At 34.0% G+C, this 21,219-nt stretch overlaps 1 protein-coding gene across 1 annotated transcript; it reads left to right on the forward strand.

The window, feature by feature from the left end:
• Positions 1-243: 243 nt before the first annotated feature.
• Positions 244-19,844, forward strand: LOC132705631 (synaptotagmin-5-like). Its single transcript, XM_060676340.1, has 9 exons — positions 244-682; positions 7,848-8,078; positions 10,555-10,889; positions 10,982-11,208; positions 13,834-14,069; positions 14,754-14,949; positions 15,033-15,181; positions 16,504-16,658; positions 19,708-19,844. The coding sequence occupies exons 1-9, from the start codon at positions 557-559 to the stop codon at positions 19,757-19,759; spliced, it is 1,707 nt and encodes a 568-aa protein (XP_060532323.1). The 5' UTR covers positions 244-556; the 3' UTR covers positions 19,760-19,844.
• Positions 19,845-21,219: the final 1,375 nt, after the last annotated feature.

Genomic DNA, 21,219 nt, shown 5'->3' on the forward strand with positions numbered 1-21,219 from the left:
TTTCTGGTATTGCTACCTTATTACTTGTTTTCATATTTCTAGTCTCACCTCGGAGATATAGGTTAGCATAGTAGTTCTTCTATAAGGACTTTATGGTCGCTTTATAGATTTATTGTGAGTTCGGTACTAATAAAATAAAGAACAGCGCAAATAGATCAAACATTTTTAATAAGTGAGAAACAATATTTGTAAAGCGTATTTATAGTTTACCTTACTCTTACTAAACTTACTCTATATACGCGTAATATATGGTTTCCCTTTAAAAAGTAAACAGCATAAATCGACTGATTGACAACGGTCAAATATTTTCGGGACTTGGAAAACTGCAACTAGAGCCGGCAACGTCGTTGATTTCGCGATCTATCGGACCCCTTTTCCACCACTCTTCTCAGTACATTTAGACCCTCCGCGTGAGTGCCCCAGCGAAAATCACTCGCGTCGCCTACACTGTAAACAATATGGCGGCGACGCGGCAGACACGTTGCCTCAAAAGTGCCGAATAATTCAATTTCTCGAGGGGTTTTTTTCGGTTACGACTTTTCGGACACGTCAGAAAATGTCAGGAATCAGCCCCGCTAGCTGCTGGATTACGCACAAACGGTTGGAACTCTGGGCGAAGGCTGCCAAGGAGCGCGCATGGGGTAGCAGGAACGGAAGCAACAGTAGCAGTAACAGTTTGGAGGTATTTGCCTTTGGTGGCGGCATTGGGGTTAGGGATGCGCTTAGCGAAGACGTCAATTTTAATGTCGACACTGTGTGTTGACACTAAAGAAATCATAAAATCAACGAACATTTTTGTGGTATTTAAATTCGGTTATATAAAAACCTTAATAAATCCAATTTTGGTATGGCTTGTGGAGTTCGTCTATCAAAAACTTTAAATCAGGACAAGGACACGCGTTTCCTATCGACCAGGTGTTCAAGTGACGTCATTCCTGTTGTATTAATTCTAAATGCAGGTGTCAATAATATATTCTACCTGGTTTCGGTTGCCAAATGCACCAATGGAATCACATGTTATCGCTTTTGGAAATTCCCTAGCTGAATTCAATTATTTTATTACTTTATTTGGATACGCTTCAGAAATGAATGAAATTGTAATATATTGTAGTTAAACATATTCGCTCACAACAAATTGTCCTAACAATCAAATTTTCATGGATAGTAATGTTGTTGGAGAACAATTAGTTGCGTATATTTATTTATATTCGACATCGACATCGTATCCTACTTAAAGATTTGGTTTTATTTATTTTTTGAGTATTCCTCAAATATAATATAATAATAATAATAATATAATAATAGGGTGCTGTTATGCTATTATGTAAGAATGGCAAGCACAGTTGTTGTCAAAAGTCGATAATATTAAAATGTCTCTGTGCAAATCATCCGAGAAATGACTTACCCTTTTACGGACTAGTTTTTAATATGTTTTCGTGGGAAGATTAATAGATTTTGCTAAGCTGCCAGTTAAAGGACTCGGGTTTTTATGTTTTAATATTATTTACTGCCATGTATTACGTTACGCATTCTTATAACACGGATTAATTCGCAACTGTTTTTACATAATTTCGAAACAGAATCTAATCAATTTCTGACATTTGCTCGTTATATATAAGCCATATTTCATAGTACACATGAAGTTTCGAGTGTTTTTGTGCACAACGATTAAATATTTATTTTTCATTGGTGTTTGAATGGGTATCAATAAAAAAATTGCGTTCTGGGACATCAAAAAGGCACGAGCGGAGCGAATGTTAACTAAACGAGTGTTTCAATAAGTTAATAACGTGTTTTTCGAAAAAAATTAAAGCCCAAATGTATTCATTGAGTGACTCGATGAATGTAGAACTGTTACCTTAATGAAGCAGATGTTTTCAAGCAACACTCAGCGGGCACCTGGTTAGCGTTTAGTTGGGTATTATAGCGGAGGGAATAGAAAATAGTATATTATGCAACATGTGCAGTAAACAGCACTTGACTCACGAGTTTATTTGATACGAGCGGAGCGAGTGTTTAATAAACGAGTGACTTAAAAAGTTTACCGAACGTGTTGCAGACTATACTTTTTCTACTACTCTTAGTTGTTGGATATATTTTCGCAAAACAACACAAATACGGTCCCTGACATGATCGTCAGAATTGACAAACGTCAAAAATCCAAGGCGTGGGAAATATTTCCGAAAACGTCCGATTGCTCCCAAACCCGTGCGATAAAATCCCGGAAACGTTCGAAGTAGCTCCGATCCGTGCGAAAAGAAACTCACACGGTAAAGTGACGCTTTCCGCATGCTAGATCGGCGTGTAATCAGGCATTTTACGGACGGGAGTAGAAAAACATATTATCGTTTTATTTATTTTGAGTAGAACAGCTATGTGCGTTCAACAGTGCAATTTCGGCCATTTTTACATGTAAATTCCCGCTAATATGAACGTTAAATTTTCTTATGGGAATTTACATGTAAAAACGTCCGAAATTACAGTTGAATTTTTATACACAGATCTATTCAGGGTCCCTATTTTCCAAAATTGATAATACGAAATGTTGTCCGAAAATTTCGTATTTCTGTCGCCTTAAATTACTTATTACAACTGACTAATAAATAGTAACTAATCAATGTTTGGTAATACTTCAAGCGTGCAATGCAAGGGGTAAGCTTAATTGCATAACTTCAATTCGGCATGTCGTAATTTTGTATTTCGTCAAGAATACACAAAGGGGCATCTCTTCGTATACTCCGGATTATTATTTAATATGAATTTCGGTTTTCAGAAACATAATTTAATTTTAGTAAGCTTATTATATATACCCACTCGACATGTATTTAAACAAAGTTTCACCCGTCTTCTAATTTTGAATTTAATCACACCTAGCGAGCCAAAGTCTAACAAAACGTTTTGTCCCGTTGCTATTATTTGGCGAACACATAGCGAACTTCTACTAACTAATTCCCAGTTGCGATTGTATTTCGCACAAATATAACATTTGAAAGTAGTAATTGAAAACGCTTACTTAACTATAATAACTAAATATACGTTCCCGACTATCATTCAAAAGTTCGTGCTTTGTTGCGACATGGATTTTGAGGTTCTAAATCTGACTACGGCGACCACCGCGCTGCTAAAATACGTTCAAATATACGTTCCGTTTCTATTATTTCAAAGAAGTTGAAAAGATATATCTGATAAGCAAAGCAATAACCATTGATTAAGTTATTCTTTTAAGCCAATAGAGCGACACGCTGCGGAAATGATGGTACTTTTAAACACAAAATTGTTTCAGAATTCTTGAGAACACAGATATTGCGGAATCATCAAAGTCGACGCACTTGACCGCGATGGCAATATCTCCCAAAACGTATTTCTTAAGCAAAGTCTCCGAGTAAATATTTTCCGATACTCTAGTAAAACACGACCGAAGAAAATATCTTTAAATTTCAAACGGTCCCAGTGGAAAACTTGTCTGTAGATAGTAGAATTTTTCTCAAGATGAAGCGAAGAAGAAAACGGTCGGTCTGTAGTTTTTACGCTGTATCAATAATAAATATAATAATAATAATAATAATTATTATTATTATTATTATATTATATACTTTCTCTACGACCTCTAGATTTTGGATACCATTTTTGCCACACAATACAAATACATTTTGTCAGTAACGTGTTACGTTACCGTCAGAACTGAGAAACGTCAAAATACCATGACTGGCTAAAGTTTAAAGAAAACATCCGATCACACATTCGCATGACTAAGGAACGTGTACACTACAGCTAGCTAGATTTAAATTTCCCTAGCAAGATAAAATCTATTGCTCGTACACTGTGCATATTTTTTTCTACTCTTTTCTGTAAAACATCTAATTACTTATACACCGATCTAGCCCGATCTAGCGGGCGGAAAGTGTCATTTTACCTTGTAAGTTTCGTTTCCCCTGGATCCGAGCCACTTCGGACATTCCTGCGATATTACTTCACGGAAATGCCCGAAGTGGCTCGGATCCGTGGAACAAGCAACTCACGTGGTAAAATAACGCTTCCCGCACACTAGATTTGACATTGTCAAATTTAAGTGGCAATCTGAAAACATTGGTTTTGAATTTGATAAGTGGAAAATCGAAGATTTTTAAATAAACAACCTACTTCGTCTTGGCAGAAAAATATTATTTATGAGTGGCTTGAAAAACAGAATCAAAAATCTATAACAAATCGGAACTCTTTTGAATAGCAAAATATTGCGTGAACATGGTCATGGGATTCTACGTCTGCCGCCATATCATTGTCGGTTTAACGCAATAAAATTCATATGGGCAGAGGCAAAATCTTATTGCAAAAACATGTGGGTGATGGTCTAAGCATGTTCAAGTTACGTTGTATCATATTATTGTATCATATTATGCACAAGTAGTGGAACAAATCAGTGCAACATACAGAATGATTAATAATGGACTACTGGAATTGAGAACTGGTACTGGTTGTCGAAGTAGCACCGATGGCCTTTGTTGTATTCAAGGACAACTTAGGGCTTCTTAAATTTTATAAGTATCGATGAGAGTTTTTAACTTTTTGGTTTATAACATTAAGCAGTTTTTTAGACTTTTTAGTATTCGTAGTATTACGTTATGCTGTTTTATATATATAATTTTCTGTACAGTCCTTAAACTGACTTCCACTGTTTCTCCATTACTACTTTCTGGAGACTAAGTTCTTTTTCTTTTTATTCCTTGAAATAAATATAAAATAAAAGTAAGTAGATGCTATAATAAATTGAACTGTTTAGTATTTTTATCAATTGAAAACTTGTGTTCTTTAAAAAAATATGAATTCAGTATATTATTAATTAAATTACCGAAATAATCAATAGAATTTAATTTTTTTTAACTTTTTAACACCTACTATATAGAAAATATAATATAAAACTGTTTTTCTATTCTTCGCACAACATATTGATAGTCTCTGTGTTTTGCTGATTTTTGCTGGCCCGGAGACAGCGTACTGAAGAGCGAGCTGAATAAATGGCTCGTGAAGGAGTTCGTTCTGCACTGGGAGACTTTACCGGAACTGAGACAGACAGAGTTCTGAAGGATCGAAAGTGGGTTCTCAATTTCAGGAGCGCGCGATTACGAACTCGGGTAGGAATCCTAACAGAACACTGTCATCTAAGAAGACACCTTCATATCATGGGGGTATTTACAAGAAGAGGAAACTCCAATTCATATCCTAACCAACTGCGCACCACCAGGCGCGGCCGATTAGGAGTACTAGGAGCTCAATTCATTGAGTCCGAGTAATTATACAAACCCTCTACGAAAGAGGTACTGTACTCGAGAGTACCGGGTTCTTCTAGGGGAGGGAACGAAGACGTTAGGGCTGACCATAAAGGACAGCGACGCAAGGCAGGTAGAATAGGAATAGGAATGTCTTCTAAAAAACTGGAGCTACTGATCAAAAAACAAGACACAAACTTAGAATGAGCGATTTCACTATTTGAAAGACTGAAAGGTACTTGGCAGTGGGTAAGAACTTCGTTTAAAATTAAAACTAATTGAAAACTCAAATTCAAAAGTAATACAATATCAGCTCGATTTCGGGTTCTGAGAGGTCCGATAGTACTTGCACCAGTAAAGTTTTAAAAATTGTCCTGGCAAATGCATATTTCACAATTACTTAATATTACAAGAAACGTTTAGAACTGTATATGCGCCCGTTGGTACATTCGATCAAGAAACTAATGGTGCAGTTAGTAATATAAATTGGAGGAATGAAGGCTTGCCGAATTCAAATTTACAAATAATTTGTTACATTAAATTGAAATACATTTTTTATTACTTCTCGTAACAAATTGTAAATGGTCGAGGAACTTCCAATTACTTTTACACACATTCTCATCAGTTTCTTGACTTGACTTTCACTGTTTATTTGACATTTTAAATGATACCATTTCCCACCCACTTCTAATTCGGTAATTCTTAATGTCCTCCGAACGCATTTCATATTAGGTTTTTTCATTGTCCAATGTGAGTTTTGGTGTTAAAGAAAGTGTGGACGCCATGCTTCTCAAACGGCACGCTCTACCTAGAGAAAATAGCCCAACAAAGACCAAGGCTAATCTCACACTGGAGCTCTCGCTAGATGACCATGATTTAGTTACATCATAGACTAATTCTAACTAGAGTGCCCTGGTGAGGGCAAATCGACGTGAAAAGTCTATAGTGGACGCATACCTTTAAAGTGACACTTTGCTTACGCCTAATCAGTACATAGCGTACTATCTAAACATTATATGAACAACTTCTATGGAAGTTTGGAAATCGAATTATTTCGAAAATATTGCTTCACGTCATGCTGTGCTTCATCGTCCCCAAACACCGAGTTTAAAAACCACTTATGGCGCACAGCGGATGCTCTATTAGAAGTATCTGGCGAACGAAGCAACGGATTTACATACAGGTTAATGTAAAAGGAGGTGCTCTATCGCTCTAATATATTTTCAAATAGGCAGTGTTACCACTTCTGTATGTCTTAGCGTCTACTTAAGAAATAAAATAAATTCTGTTCGGGTTCACCTATTTATCTCTATCCTACCGTTCTCGAAATAAAAAATAATTTTCTAGATTTTTAAATAATTTAGACCCCCGAAGAATTCTTCCTGTCCTTTATTTAAACAAAAAGTCTAACTTTTGCAGACAGCTTCTGGGTTCTTTTCTGGAATACCATTTTAGATTAAGCGTACAGTGCAAGGTTTTGTACGGCAGAAACACCATTTATTGAATTTTTTTTAATAGTACTGTTTAAAAAAATCTACCATTTTAGAATTTTAGTAAAGAAACTAACTCAATGTTACCATATGGAAGCAATTATTGCAATTCGTTTACATTCATTTTTCATTCAATCAATTTTAGTTATGACTTTATGATGTAATTAAAGTGAATTTTTGTATTTTATCATTTTCATTATAATGCTAAAAACAAAGTTATGTTTCAGTGTCTGTGGAAAATCACATTAAATTAGAAAATAGGAATAACAAAGGTTTGACAATAGGTAGGGGGGACAGGCATAGCCAGTCGATGTACAATTAAATTATAGACCATACCATAAGCTAATATACATTGTTTACTGCGTTTCGCTTTACCATACATACAGGGTGAGTCAACGATAGAGTAAAGTTCATTGTCTCATTGGTTTCAAAAGTTGTGAGAAAATGGTAAATACAAATACGGAATTTGTATTAGATGCTACATGGTGTTCAAAACAAATGAATACATTTGGGTCATTTTAAAATTGAAAAAAATCTCGATTTCCTTAAATAACACACCATATATATTACTATTTTTTCTGAAAGATCTTACAAGTACTTACAACTGTACACCCTGTAGCATTAATTCAAATTCCGTGGAATATATCTTTTACGTCATCTTGGAATAACATTAAAAGTGTTAAGTTTAGGTATTAACTTTACTCCATTGTTGGCTCACCCTGTACAAGGGATGGTTAAAAATTGGTTAGGTTGGTTGGTTGGTGTTGAAAATAGTGTTACATTTTCAAAAAATTATAAAATTATAAAAATGATGTGAGATATTCTGCGCAATGGTAACTATTTTCATCGCATGCAAATATAAAAGAATCCCTTAGTAAAGAACTATCCTGTGCAAATAGTCAACGTTAAAGAGTTTTTTAATATGAATATTGGGACATCCAGTATAATACTAAATTTTGAGAATAATAGTTATATCCAAGTAGAGGGAAACTGTGAAACATGTGGAACATGTCAAAATAAATGCAGGGCGCAGCACAAATCTAAAATCTGAATGCTAACAGAAATTCCTTGCTTACTGGAACATTTTTTTCAGGATTTTAACGTATCAAAAGAGCAACTAAACGTTCAGCCGCCGCAAAACTCTTCAGCCCAGTCGATGACTGCTGAAATTATGAAAACCCCCTTAGATTTGTGTTCGTCGCCCCCGGTGGGCACGCATTCACTTCAACACCAATCCAAGTCATACCCCAGCGGGCAATCGTTGCTTTGTCGGACGCCCAGTGCCTCTAGCCAGAGCAGTTTGGACAGTACTGCTTCCAAACAGGTTAGTGTCGAAATTTCGTGTACATTTTTTAATCGACATTTTTGTGGCAATTGAGAATATTTCATTCATAGATCCGTCTCATCTTTTGGACTACGGTCGGCATGCTGGCACACAGAAATAAAGTTTGGGGTTAGTTTAAATTATTTAAACGCCCCATTTTAGTAATTAAAATTAATACACGCAATAACTTTCATACACCAAGGTTGTGTTCTAATCGAATGTCAATAATTAAGGGTGAAATTTTTGGGTCCATTTCAAAAAGAAAACTTCATACGAATATATTATGTCCTAAAAGTCTTAACGTTTGATATATTTGTAATGCCACTTTAGATATTGGGCACACATATACTATGTATCAAGAGGCATCATTTAGTGTACCACAATTTTTTTTAAATACATCGGTGGCGGGAGTACGGTAGTGTCTAGATTTTGGCAGATTTTGTACGCCACTGATTTCTCTTAAAATAAAAATGATTCTTACAATCTCCAACCATTTCTAAAGAAATTTAATTTCTTGATTTTTGTAATCCGGTTTCCGATTAGAAAAATAAAAACCTCTTTTCTGGATTCTTCTTATTCTTTTATTTCTATTGGCGAAGGCTGCTAGGATCATTAGGCCATCTTGTCTGGATTGTCGTAACAATATCGTTAATTCTTCTTCTTCGCTTTTTACAAACAGCTGAGCAAAACTACCATGGCCATTCGCCCATTACCGATGTCCATCGAGGAGTTTCTTCTCTTGGTCATAGATCAACAGTTAACAAGAAAACTATAACCAACAATTGTTCTCAGCTTAAAATAAAGGACTTTGACCGATAACAAAAAACGGCTTCCCCCCGCGGACCATCCGGGCCAATCCGGCCTTCAACCGGCGTGGACGGGAAAAACAGCGGGGCCGACAACGACTACACATTTATAACTTTCACTATAAACTTATATCCATTTTTTTGGGATGATTACACAGGATTCTGTCGGGAGCGAGCGGCGTTTATACCGATATGTGAATGCTCACGATAGAATCCATGCAGAGAAATCAGTTTTTATTATTAAGTGAAAACCGTGCGAAGGACTAAAAAAAAAATTAGGACATCAAATCTGCTCATAAACGAATGCAAATGTCATTTTTTTTAGGAAACACTGTCTTTGAACAAATAATCAAATAAAAAATAATGCACTGGTTAAATCGAGGACTTTTTTTTGTGAAAAATAGTTTTTAGTCACCAACTAGTGCCCTTTAAAAAAAAAATAGAAATTTTAAGGAAATAACATAACATCCTAACAACAATATAAATAATAAACGACTTTTATTAAAAAAAACACTGCCTACTATTGTAACAATTATTAACAAAATTGTCCGTACATTAATATCAACGTTTTTGAAAAAAAAAGTAGATCATAGAAACTAGATGAGTGTCCTCTACCTTGAAGGATCCACGCTTCAGCACTTTTCCTCATATTGCCGCGGACTCTTTGAAGTATACCTCCAGCGTTTCTTCTTAAATCGCAGGAAGCTCACATACGATCCTTCTCTTCTCTTCTAAACTAACTAAACTAAACTTCTCTGTATTAGTATTGATAAAATTGCGTCTACATTTTCAAAATATTGACCATATGGTCGAGAATATCCATAAAGAGATGGCGTATATATCTGTCTTCAGTCAATTGCAATAAAATACAAATGTTACCTTAATACGTATTAATTAATTTTTCAAATGCAATGCGTTAATTATATATTAATGGCGGATTGATAATACTGGACATCTGACAATAGTTTTCAATTTTAATAGTATATTATGCGGTAAACGGCGCTTGACTCACGAATTTATTTGTCTCGAGCGCAGCGCGTGTTTAATAAGCGAGTGATTTAAAAAGTTTACCAAACGGGTTGCCTACTATACTTTTTCTACAACCGTTAGTTTTTGGGGACATTTTCGCTAAACAACATGTGGCTCAGATGTGTGGGGAACGAAACATAAATGGTAAAGTGTAATTAGGTATTTTATGGGCGGGAGTTGAAAAACAACTTTTTTTAATAACACTTGCCTAGATATAGAGATATATTTCACTCTTCCTTAAAATTCATAATTTTTAACAAACCTTGTATGCGTGTAACCAATTATTTCAACCAAGTATTTCAAATTTAAGCTAACGCAGAACTGTTTTTCAAGAATAACTTGTTTTTTTTTTCATAAAACTAATAATACAAAAAAAATCAAAAAAATTCAATATGGTAATTGGGCACACTGTATCATCATCATCTGAGGCACCAGGGACAGGTTCTTTTCTTATCATCGTAATTAATTATTTTCTGTCTTTATTGAGATTTTCCAACTACCTATTCTTTTATCTAAATAACGGAAACTATTCTTGCTTTAAAGACCTTTATCGACATTGGACGGCCGCGCACAAGTTTTGTTTCCCGTCTCTTACCTTTTTATCTTAGCCGTACACCTTGTATATGTAATTGTTACCACAGGGAAGTCATCGCGGCTCCTCACCCCAAATTCGCACTTTTGCACCGGACGGCAAAGTTCACCTACCTCATCACGGACCTCACCATTACGAAGCCTCCCACACTGTCAGTTACCCTCTGCAACGGACAACCAGTCGGTCACCATCACCTCACCGGGCGGCCTCTTTAGATATTCGTTCATCATCACCGGGTCTGGGTATGAGTCACGCGATAGCAACTACAACAGAATTGCGTACTCCTTCACCCTCACAATCAAGTCTAGCTTCGTTGACGGGTGGTTCGGGCAGTTCCTGCAATTCTCCGGTACCTGCGAGTCCGAGGACGGCTAATATAGCAAGGTTGATATGCGCTCACTTGACTAAATCAGTTAAAACGCAATTTTTAGTCAAATTTAAGATACATTAATCGAAAAAACTCGATTCTATCTTAGATGTTTATCGCCGCTCTTTATACCACCGTCCAGAGGCGCCACCCCAGACAGCGCGTCATCTGCACCTCCGGCCAGCCCCCTGGGTGCAATTCAACCGGACCTTTACGTAAAAAAGGACGGACCCCTTTTCATAGGTGAAGGCAAAGGAGGTGCCGGTCTCGGAAGACTGCACTTCCGATTGAGCTACGATTTCGACCGATCCGATTTGCTTGTTCATCTCATCGAGGGTAATTTTTTTTAATGCGTTATTGGCACATTTTTTGAAATAAGCTTCCTATCAAAACCAAAACGTACCACCAACATTTGGGTCAACTTCAAAGTTAACTTTCTCGTGAACTGCTGATTTAATTTTTTTGATATATATATATATATATATATATATATATATATATATATATATATATATATATATATATATATATATATATATATATATATATATATATATATATATATATATATATATATATATATATATATATATATATATATATATATATATATATATATATATATATATATATATATATATATATATATATATATATATATATATATATATATATATATATATATATATATATATATATATATATATATATATATATATATATATATATATATATATATATATATATATATATATATATATATATATATATATATATATATATATATATATATATATATATATATATATATATATATATATATATATATTTAATTGTAGCTTAAAACTTTAGAAGTGATGTAATGAAAAAATTTTTCTTTAAATTTGTAAGAGACGGCCCTCACGTTGGGCGCCAGTTTGTAAGGGAAGGGTTTGTGGGAACACGGAATTAAACAGTTTCCCTGATAACGTATACACTCACGGTATACACACAACACTCAAAATTTAACTTCGAAAGTTCAAAAATAACAGAACACTCGTTTCCAAGAATCGTCGTATAAGTTGTCTATTCATTATAGATAAACTAAATTAGCGCCAAAATTACCCGGTCTGATATAGATGCAGCTCCAGTATAACGATAAAACGTTGTCTTCTTTTAAGTAGGCTTCGAAAAAAAAAATGGAAGACTTGCGTCAAATAGGTTTTTATTGACAGCGTTTTAAACAAGACGTGTCTGAAAAAATGTCGCAAATAACACAAATTGAGTATAGAGCAGTTTTTGACAAAAGAAGGGTTAGCACCTAAAATTATTAAAGAAAGGCTGGATGGTGTGTACGGCCAAAGTTCTCCTTCGTATTCTGTAGTGAATGAATGGGCAAAACGTTTTCGAATGGGGCAGGAGTCGCTTGAAGATGATTCAAGAACTGGTCCACCAGTGGAGGTCATAACGGAAGATATTGTTGCGATATTGAGTGATCGACGTTTAAAGGTTTTAATTTTAAATTTTTAAAATCTTAAATCTAAGAAATTACTAAGCTTTCTGACACGAGTGTTCGTCGAATCCTGCATGATCATTGAGGTATGCATAAGGTTAGTGCAAGATGGGTTCCTAAAAACCTTTCGGCTATTCAAAAACAACGTCGTGTGGAGTTTGCGCGGTCATTTTTGGAACTCTGTGAGTGGAACCGAAACCTGTGATGAAACTATTGTGACGGCAGAGGAAACTATGGTTCTCTATTATGACCCTCTATCGAAAAAAGAATCAATGGAGTGGCGTAAGGGTGAAGCACCTCCAAGAAAATTCAGAGTCTGCCAACAAAAACGGTGATGGCCACGATCTTTTGGGATTGTGAAGGAATTCTTTTGATAGATTGCGAAAGTGCATACGTGTAAAACGTTTGCACGATAATGCATAATGCAGAGAAGTAATAAGTGTATTGAAGTTAAGGGGGATTACATTGAAAAATAATAAAAAATTCTTCTTTACTTTGTTTTTTATTCGGGCCGGGAAATTTTGGCGCTGCCGTCGTAAGTTTTAGGCATATAAAGCGTGTTTTAAAAAAATTGTTTAATACGCAATGTCTGTCACATTATGTGTGATTTTTCGGCAACAGTATTAGGTGTTTGTCCAAGTCAACGCATATTCCCATGTTCTCTCCGCACGTTGTTTTATTTATTCACGTTTTTATCAGTTATTAAGTAAAGTATGGAATCTAATATTAAACGTAGTTGCAGGAGGAGTTCTATAATTCCAGACCCATAATGCAAGCATAATACAATAGCATATTATGCAACAAGTGCGGTGAACGGCAGTTGACTAACGAGTTCATTTGACACGAGCGGAGCGAGTGTTTAATAAACGAGTGACTTAAAAAGTTTACCGAACGTGTTGCATAATATATTTTTTCTTCGACCGTTAGTTTTTGGATATATTTTTGCAAAACAACGCGAATACAATAACTGACACGACCGCCAGAATAGACAAAAGTCAAAATTTAAGCCGTGCGATAACATCTACGAAAACATCCGATTGCTTCCAAATCCGTGCGTTAATATCCCGAAAATGCCCGAAGTGGCTCGGATCCGTGGGGAACGAAACTGACGCGGTAAAATGACACTTTCCGCACGATAGATCGGTGTATAATTAGGTGGTTTACAGAAGGGAGTAGATAAAATTATTTAAATGAGATTAATATTGAGACGTTGGGCTGGCCTTCACGGAGTCCATACCTTAACTTGACTTAATAGAAAATAATAAAAATGGAAAATGGAAATAAGCCATACTTGAACATAAAACGTAAAGGCAATAATAAAAAAACAAAATATATTACACATAAAGAAGATTTATATTCGTTGCTATTGTTGATGAATTTAATATCTTTATCCGTTTTAAAATTATTCAAATTTTTCGAAATTTATTTTCTCTTGCAATTAAGATTCAGGATTGTATCGTCTCTTCTAGCACACGACTTGGCAGGAAGCGATCAAGGAGGTTTCAACGATCCATACGTTCGTTTAGCGATAGTACCTGAAGTAGATACACGAAAGCGACAAACGGCTATACATAGAAACGATCCCAATCCACTTTTCAATCAACTTTTTAAGTTCCCTGTATCCCACGAGGAACTTAAGTCCAAATGCTTATTACTACAAGTTTTCGACTACGATAGATTTTCTAGAAACGACATCATCGGAGAGGTGAGTTTCAGAATATTGTATCGGTTGTAGTTATAATTACGCCAAGCACATTATAATGTCATTGCGTTAAATGAATATTAGTAAATCGGATTCCTAGACTGCAGATCACTCCCAACAGATAATATTATGCAACAAATTTGATAAACGAGGCTTTAGTCACAAGTTTGTTTTGGCACGAAAGGAACGCAGCGGAACGACCGTAATATAGTCATCGAGTGACATGTGACGTGATCATGAGAATTGATAAACATCAAAGTACCATTCGCGGTTAAAATCTACCGAAAACCCGTGACTAAAGTACCGGAAATGTCAGAAGTGACTCGTGACCATGGGTTAGAAGGCTGACTTCCTAAAGTGACAATTACTATACGCTTGTTAGGGGCATATTTGGCGCTTTTAAACTAAGGAGCATAAACACAAAATTAATTAGCATTTTTCATTCTATATTTAATAAAAATAAAAACAAAACGGAAAAAAGAATTTCAACTTTAAGTACCAATTTTTATTAATTACATAAATTACTAGTTGAAATGTTTCTTGTGTGTTTCTAATGCAAATTTTAAATGTGTCTCAAGTCGACCCCTACAGAATTCAATATTTATTTACCGTAAAAAAAAATCATCTAAGTTAATACACAGGTGTAATTCGATGTTCGATTGAAATTTCCTGAATATTTGCTATTAGGTTTCAATGGCACTAAGCGATATCGATATCGCGAACAGTATAGAGATATGGGGTGAGATAACGAAAAACAAAAAGCCACCGGAAGAACTGCAAGAAATACTCATTTCATTGAACTACCTGCCTTCAGCCGAAAGGTTGACTTTAAGTATCGTCAAGGCGAGAAACTTGTTCCTGCCCCAAGATAAAGACTGCATCGGTAAGTTTTTCCTTCACAATGTAATGTGTTAGTTTTGCAAAAAAAAAAACGCAAAAGCAATGTTATTTACGTTATTTCTACAGATCCCTTCGTGAAGGTGCATTTAATAGTAAATGGAAAACGAATAAAAAAGAAGAAGACTACAGCGAAGAAGGCAAACTGCGATCCGGTTTGGAATGAGGCCCTACCGTTCAATCTGTCTTCTTCGAGCATACCACACACAGAACTTGAGGTGCTTTAGTATATTGTTTACGTTTTTGATTCGACAAAAATTTTCGGGCTCGACAACGGCGGTGGCAATATTCAACAAGTCACTTCGCATAAAACATAACGGAACTATTTACACACTCCTATTCCACTATACACACGACTGATAATTTAAATAACGGCTCTATTTTTATCTCTCAATTTTTTATATTTGCGCGTTCTGGTGTCCCTTTTTAACTGACTAAGCAAGCGTGTGTGTCTCTCCGTTTTTATAAAAGGCAGCTCCTGCTCACGATAACTGTAGAACCGTCACAATATCTTGACTGTTTTTATTGACAAAGGTGTAAACAGCAGTCAACAATCTTTATTTTTGATGTGCATCGGGGTCTCTAAATTTTATATATTTTCTAATCATATATATTTTAAAAAATAAAATATATATTTTTAAATAGTTATGTTATTACAAAAGGTTTCGGTGGGCTATAAAGTGTAAAGTTCTCCTAACAATATACCATTTTTACAACCTTTTATGGTTTTGACTTCGGAATGACTTTAAGACCCGCCTGTTGTAAAGCGGAAGGGGCCATTCTTTTCAGCACGTGTAACACAGGCCAGGGCCGTATTTAAAATGTTAGACGACAAGAACTCTGCTATGCGGATTGTTGTATTTTAAGAGTAGGAAAATTTTCTTTGATTAAACTTGAGGTAGCTAGATTTGAAGTTGCATTTGCCCATTAGATAAGTTGATCTCCTATATTAAAAACACATTAGAAAGCTTAAACTGATTTCCAATTTAATGACTAAAAAATATTTCCCCAGGGGAGTTCAGTGACGATAGTGATTATTTTGATGTAGAATAACTTTTTTTTTATAAATATTCTAACATCCTTGTATAGCTAAATTTACTCCTTAATTTATATTTATAATAAACATTTTAAAGTAATAGTGGGATTTTCCACTGCATGGACTAATAATAACTGAGGAATCACCGAAACTTTACACAAATCCGTCAGCTTTCAGCATTTGTATGCACGAAGTACCGAAGTACGGTTATCGAACGTCATTGCGGAATTGCGAATCTATTTGTTGAGTTTGAGAGAAACCCAAGCGAGGTTGGCCTGCGGTTACACCTTCATAAAAATTTACCAAAAGTTAAATACCAGGTAATATCGCAAAAACGGTATATCGTTGGGTGGACTGTACATTCTTGGAATGACATGAATTCCACAGAACAGAAGTAAATTTAAATTGGAAGTTTGAAGAACGTTCAGCATTATCTGGTGTGGTTGCTGACCAGTAATCATGAACTATCATGAATAAAACTAAACAAAAGTTATATCCTTTCAGATATCGATTTATGATCAAGGAAACGACATAATGGGCAGTAATCCGTTACTTGGGTGTTGCACAATAGGGCCCAAAAGTTCGGGCTCTGGCAAGGAACATTGGAACGATATGATGCAGAGCCCTAGGAAAACGGTTTTCTGTTGGCATACAATCAGGTAAACTGTTCCGATAAATCCGCAGGATCTGATTTTTGCGAAGGCGGTAGGGGACATGATTGGGGATTTGAAATGCACATTGTGAACAGGGAAATTCGTAACTCGATAATGTAGCAAATTTCCTGCCAATAGTCTCACATCGAAATTTAAACACCAACCACCGGCAACTAACCGACCCCTAATATCGTATACACATTTTACAAATTTGGAGATACGCGTTAGACGGGACGCTTTTTTGAAAATAAAATGGCTTTTATAAAAGACAAAGAGTTTGAAAAAACATCCAAATCGATATTTATATAAGCTATATTTATATAATTGCTAATTGAATCCCTGTATCTTACAAAAATTTACATAATTCTGTCCCATCGTCATGCGTAGGGCCTAGTTATACAGTGAAAGAAATAGCATTAAATTATATCACATTTTAAGCTTATTTCGACTGTAACTGCTAGCAATTATATTTCAGAATTCTTGCTTACTAAAGTTAATTATCACAAATTTTTTATAAAGTATTTCACAACTCGAATTTAATAAATAAATATTTAAAGATGGTTTTAAAGTATTATTAAATTTTAAGTCAATTATGTTATATTCAAACAGTAATGTACCACATCACACATCACCTTTCCGAAACACTCTGTATAGTCCACCGTGCGGTCAACGCAGAGGTAAGAACATTCTCCAGGCATTAAAAAAAATGTTTTTTCCTTAATTGATTGAAACAAACTTTTTTAGTGAGTAGTTATTTCAAATATTTAATTTAATTATTCTTAATACTCCTCATGTCATGATTGCGTCCGCAATAGTATTTTTCTGTCATTGATGAAAAACTTACTATGTGTCGGGGTTAAGAAAATGTTACATACACTCTGTTATTTATATCACGTAACCTATAACTTGATCTATATCTATCCTTAGTCTGGGCAGATGTACTCTTGATAGATTATTCAAGGTAAGTGTCCGAGATTTGTTGAATGAGAAGGTGAATAGGCGAACAGAGTAAATAGTCTAGATTCGTATATCTGGAGGCCTAAAAGCTTGGTAAAGACTCAAGGTAATTTATTGCAGAGGCTTTTTGAAAACATTGGCAAATCTGTGTTCAGCTAATGATGGAAACCTAAGCAAATCTTGTATTTCATTGTCTAGTTAAGAATATCCCTGTAAATGTCTTTTAACTCAAATTATTGGCACTTTCGATAGCTGGTAATCGGAACACAAAAAAGTTATTTTTGTAAAGAACATTTATTTAAATTGACGAATTTTACAGACCTTTTTTTATATATTATTACATATGAAGAGGTATAAGACGGCGTTGCAAAAGGCACGCGTGTCCTTTAACTAACCAAAACTTATGCGTCTATCTTAATGTTAAATTATAATAAATGTTAATTAGACACTAACGTAAATATATTTATTTTATCTACCAATAGGTATATTTTATCAAAAAAAAAACGGTATGCCGGTAGGGGTTTAGGAGACTACAATTTGTTCATGTAAATACTAATTTATAGACAAGGTGTTTTCTCAGTACTGCCCGCAACTTTCGAATGCAATTGCTTACGATATAATAAAAGGAGAAAAGCGTTCGCCACATTTTTTGAAACGTTTTATTTTATTTTATTTTACAACGTTAGCAATTGTATACTCAAACTCAATTTTATTGAAAAATCGCCATCGGTCGCGCTACGTTGGTTAATATGTGAATTTAATTTAATTTAACAAGTACCACAACTGAATAAAACAACAACTTTTCCGGCAGATTAAATTTTGTTCATTTTCATCTTTCATATTAATTTTAATTTTTTACCTCTATACGCTTAAATAATTATGACTAAGAAAATAGAAAACATATTTTATGTATAAATTAAAAAACAAAGCGAAGCTTGGCGGGAGAAGAACAAATAAAAAATGCATTACGTTTCAGTGAAAAAAACTTATGAATAGGTGTAAATTTTAACATGACAATCAATTTTTGTTAAAATCAGGAATGTTTTTGAAAGAGATCGATATTTCCATTTTATATTCCTGCACGCGAGATGCAAAATTACCGTTGTATCACACCGTAACTAACCAAAAAATATTGACCATTTTTACGTAACAAAGGACGGGGTCAAAATTATATCAAACAAATTAGATATCGCCTGTAACCTCGATGTTAAGTTATAAAATGAATTGAAACTGAAAACGCTTATTAAGATAAAAAGTATTTAATTTATAATTACATAAGTATAATATAGATGTGTAAGTGTTACTTTCAGAAATTTATGAATGTTGTATAAGTACTATAAACAATATACATATTAATATGATATATATATATATATATATATATATATATATATATATATATATATATATATATATATATATATATATATATATATATATATATATATATATATATATATATATATATATATATATATATATATATATATATATATATATATATTATATATATATATACATGCGTACTAATGAAATTATTGTAATATAAGTAAAGTATATAAAGTTTGAAAAAATAAAATTAAAACTATTTTTTCTCAACAAATATGCAAATTTAAGCTGAATTTTAAATATAATTATACTGCGCAAATGTGGGACGAACTAATTCAGTAAAACAGCTCATTAATCACAACTAAACACCGATTGTTGGCTCAGTTATCGATCCCTATACAATGATTTCGTATCTTTAGCGTCAGTAGATTTTATCCATTAGAATAAGTGCTCAAATGCCGATTTCTTGCACAATGTTGACAATATGTTCTTTTTGCCGCATTTAAGGCTTATAAAGGTGATGGCTGCACGCATGGATAGTATTCGCTGTATGACTGAAAAGCGCCGCCGTGATTGCTAAATACGTTTGGTTACAGGCCATTAGGTATTACGTACTTACAAGAGTGTTCATGTTTAAGTTGTTAAGACCTTGCGCAACACCTCAGATGTCGTGTCGATTGCGGCGTTTCACAACACGGTCTCCGACAATTAGTCAATTCGACAAGTGTTAGTTTGAATGTGCTATTTCCGGCAGTATTTTATATTTTAGATGTGGGCGTAACCATGGCGACCGGGCATATTGTGAGAAAATGCCGCAGTGAAAATTGTCGAACTCATGAAATGTCAGTTGTCTTTTATGGGTTATAAGCGACGTTTGGGAGATGAATGGCGCATTAGCAGATACTGATCCTCGACACTTTTTTGATTTTTGTTACGAAAATACTTATATTATCAGAATGGTAAAGCCTATATATACATCCAATATGGGTGTAATAATTTTACCGTATTTACGGCCTTTATATTAACTATAAATAGCGCAATTTAAACGGTTCTTTTCAGCTATCGACAGCGATTACTCAAGGACTCTGGTAAAAGCATCACAATTTAATTAGTGTAGATTTACTTAAAACTTATTTATAAATTAAGACTGAAGGCAAAGCAGTATTATATCGCAGTGAAATCCGCGACGAAACATGCATTGTTAGGAAAAATTATATTTAACTTTCAGACTTCTCCTTACAGTATACTAGTTTATATGTAATCAAAATAAATTGCGCCCACTTCAATCAAGATTACTAATATTTAACTGTTACGATACGAAGTACCTACCTAGTTTTAAAAAAAGCATACATACTTGCAACTATATTGATAAATGATGTATTCTTCTAATTGAAACGACTGTCAAACAATAACATTAATACTTTAGTAGTAAGTATGCCTAGTTTATTATATCCCGTAATAGTTGTAATTTATATGAATACAATATCCTATAGTCGCATACATAATAAATGTACCTGTGATCTTTAAAATCTAGCACTTATAATCGCTTGTGCTTTATTAATAATATATACAAAATGTAACATAGATACTTACCACTTTTATTTAGAAGTCAAGCACACGAAAGGGTTATTATATAAAAAAATATTCAATTAATTCAATTCAGTTTGTTCAGTTTACCAATACATTGGTCATTGTAAGGTCGTTTTTCACACGAACCTGCGCTCACCTGAAATCACATATTTTGTAAATTTAAATTAACCTCTTCATATACCAAGTAAAATAATTATAAAATATTTTTTTATAATCTCGAAACTAAGCATTCTTTACCAAAGTTTCCCGATAAAGTTCAAACTATTTGCAAAATTGTAAATACGCAACAAGAACTTGTAACTGCTAGATTATATAGATGTTGTTGTGGTTATCTGATTATTTATATTTTATGTCCAATGTTATATGTCGTGCAAATACATATTTATTTTAACGAGTAAACAGCTATCAGTATGTTATTTATAAATGTGTTTTATTTATAAAATCTTGTTAAAGAAAAGTATTTTTATTCAGGTTCCAGAAATCAATAAATCAAAAACTTACAAGGTTTAAGACGCTGATTTTAAGTGTTTGATGCATTAAATTTATTTCCCCAGTGAAAAGGGCGCAAACTCAAATTTTCAACACAGGAGCCCTTCATTTCATAAATCTCAAAAATACCTAGAGGATATTGATGTTTTTTCTTAAACAGAAGTTGAGGAACATATAGAAAGTACACTTGTTAGAGAATTTA

The sequence above is a fragment of the Cylas formicarius genome, unplaced genomic scaffold (genome assembly GCF_029955315.1).
Source record: "Cylas formicarius isolate icCylForm1 unplaced genomic scaffold, icCylForm1.1 PGA_scaffold_7__23_contigs__length_41026272, whole genome shotgun sequence".
Lineage (NCBI taxonomy): Eukaryota > Metazoa > Arthropoda > Insecta > Coleoptera > Brentidae > Cylas > Cylas formicarius.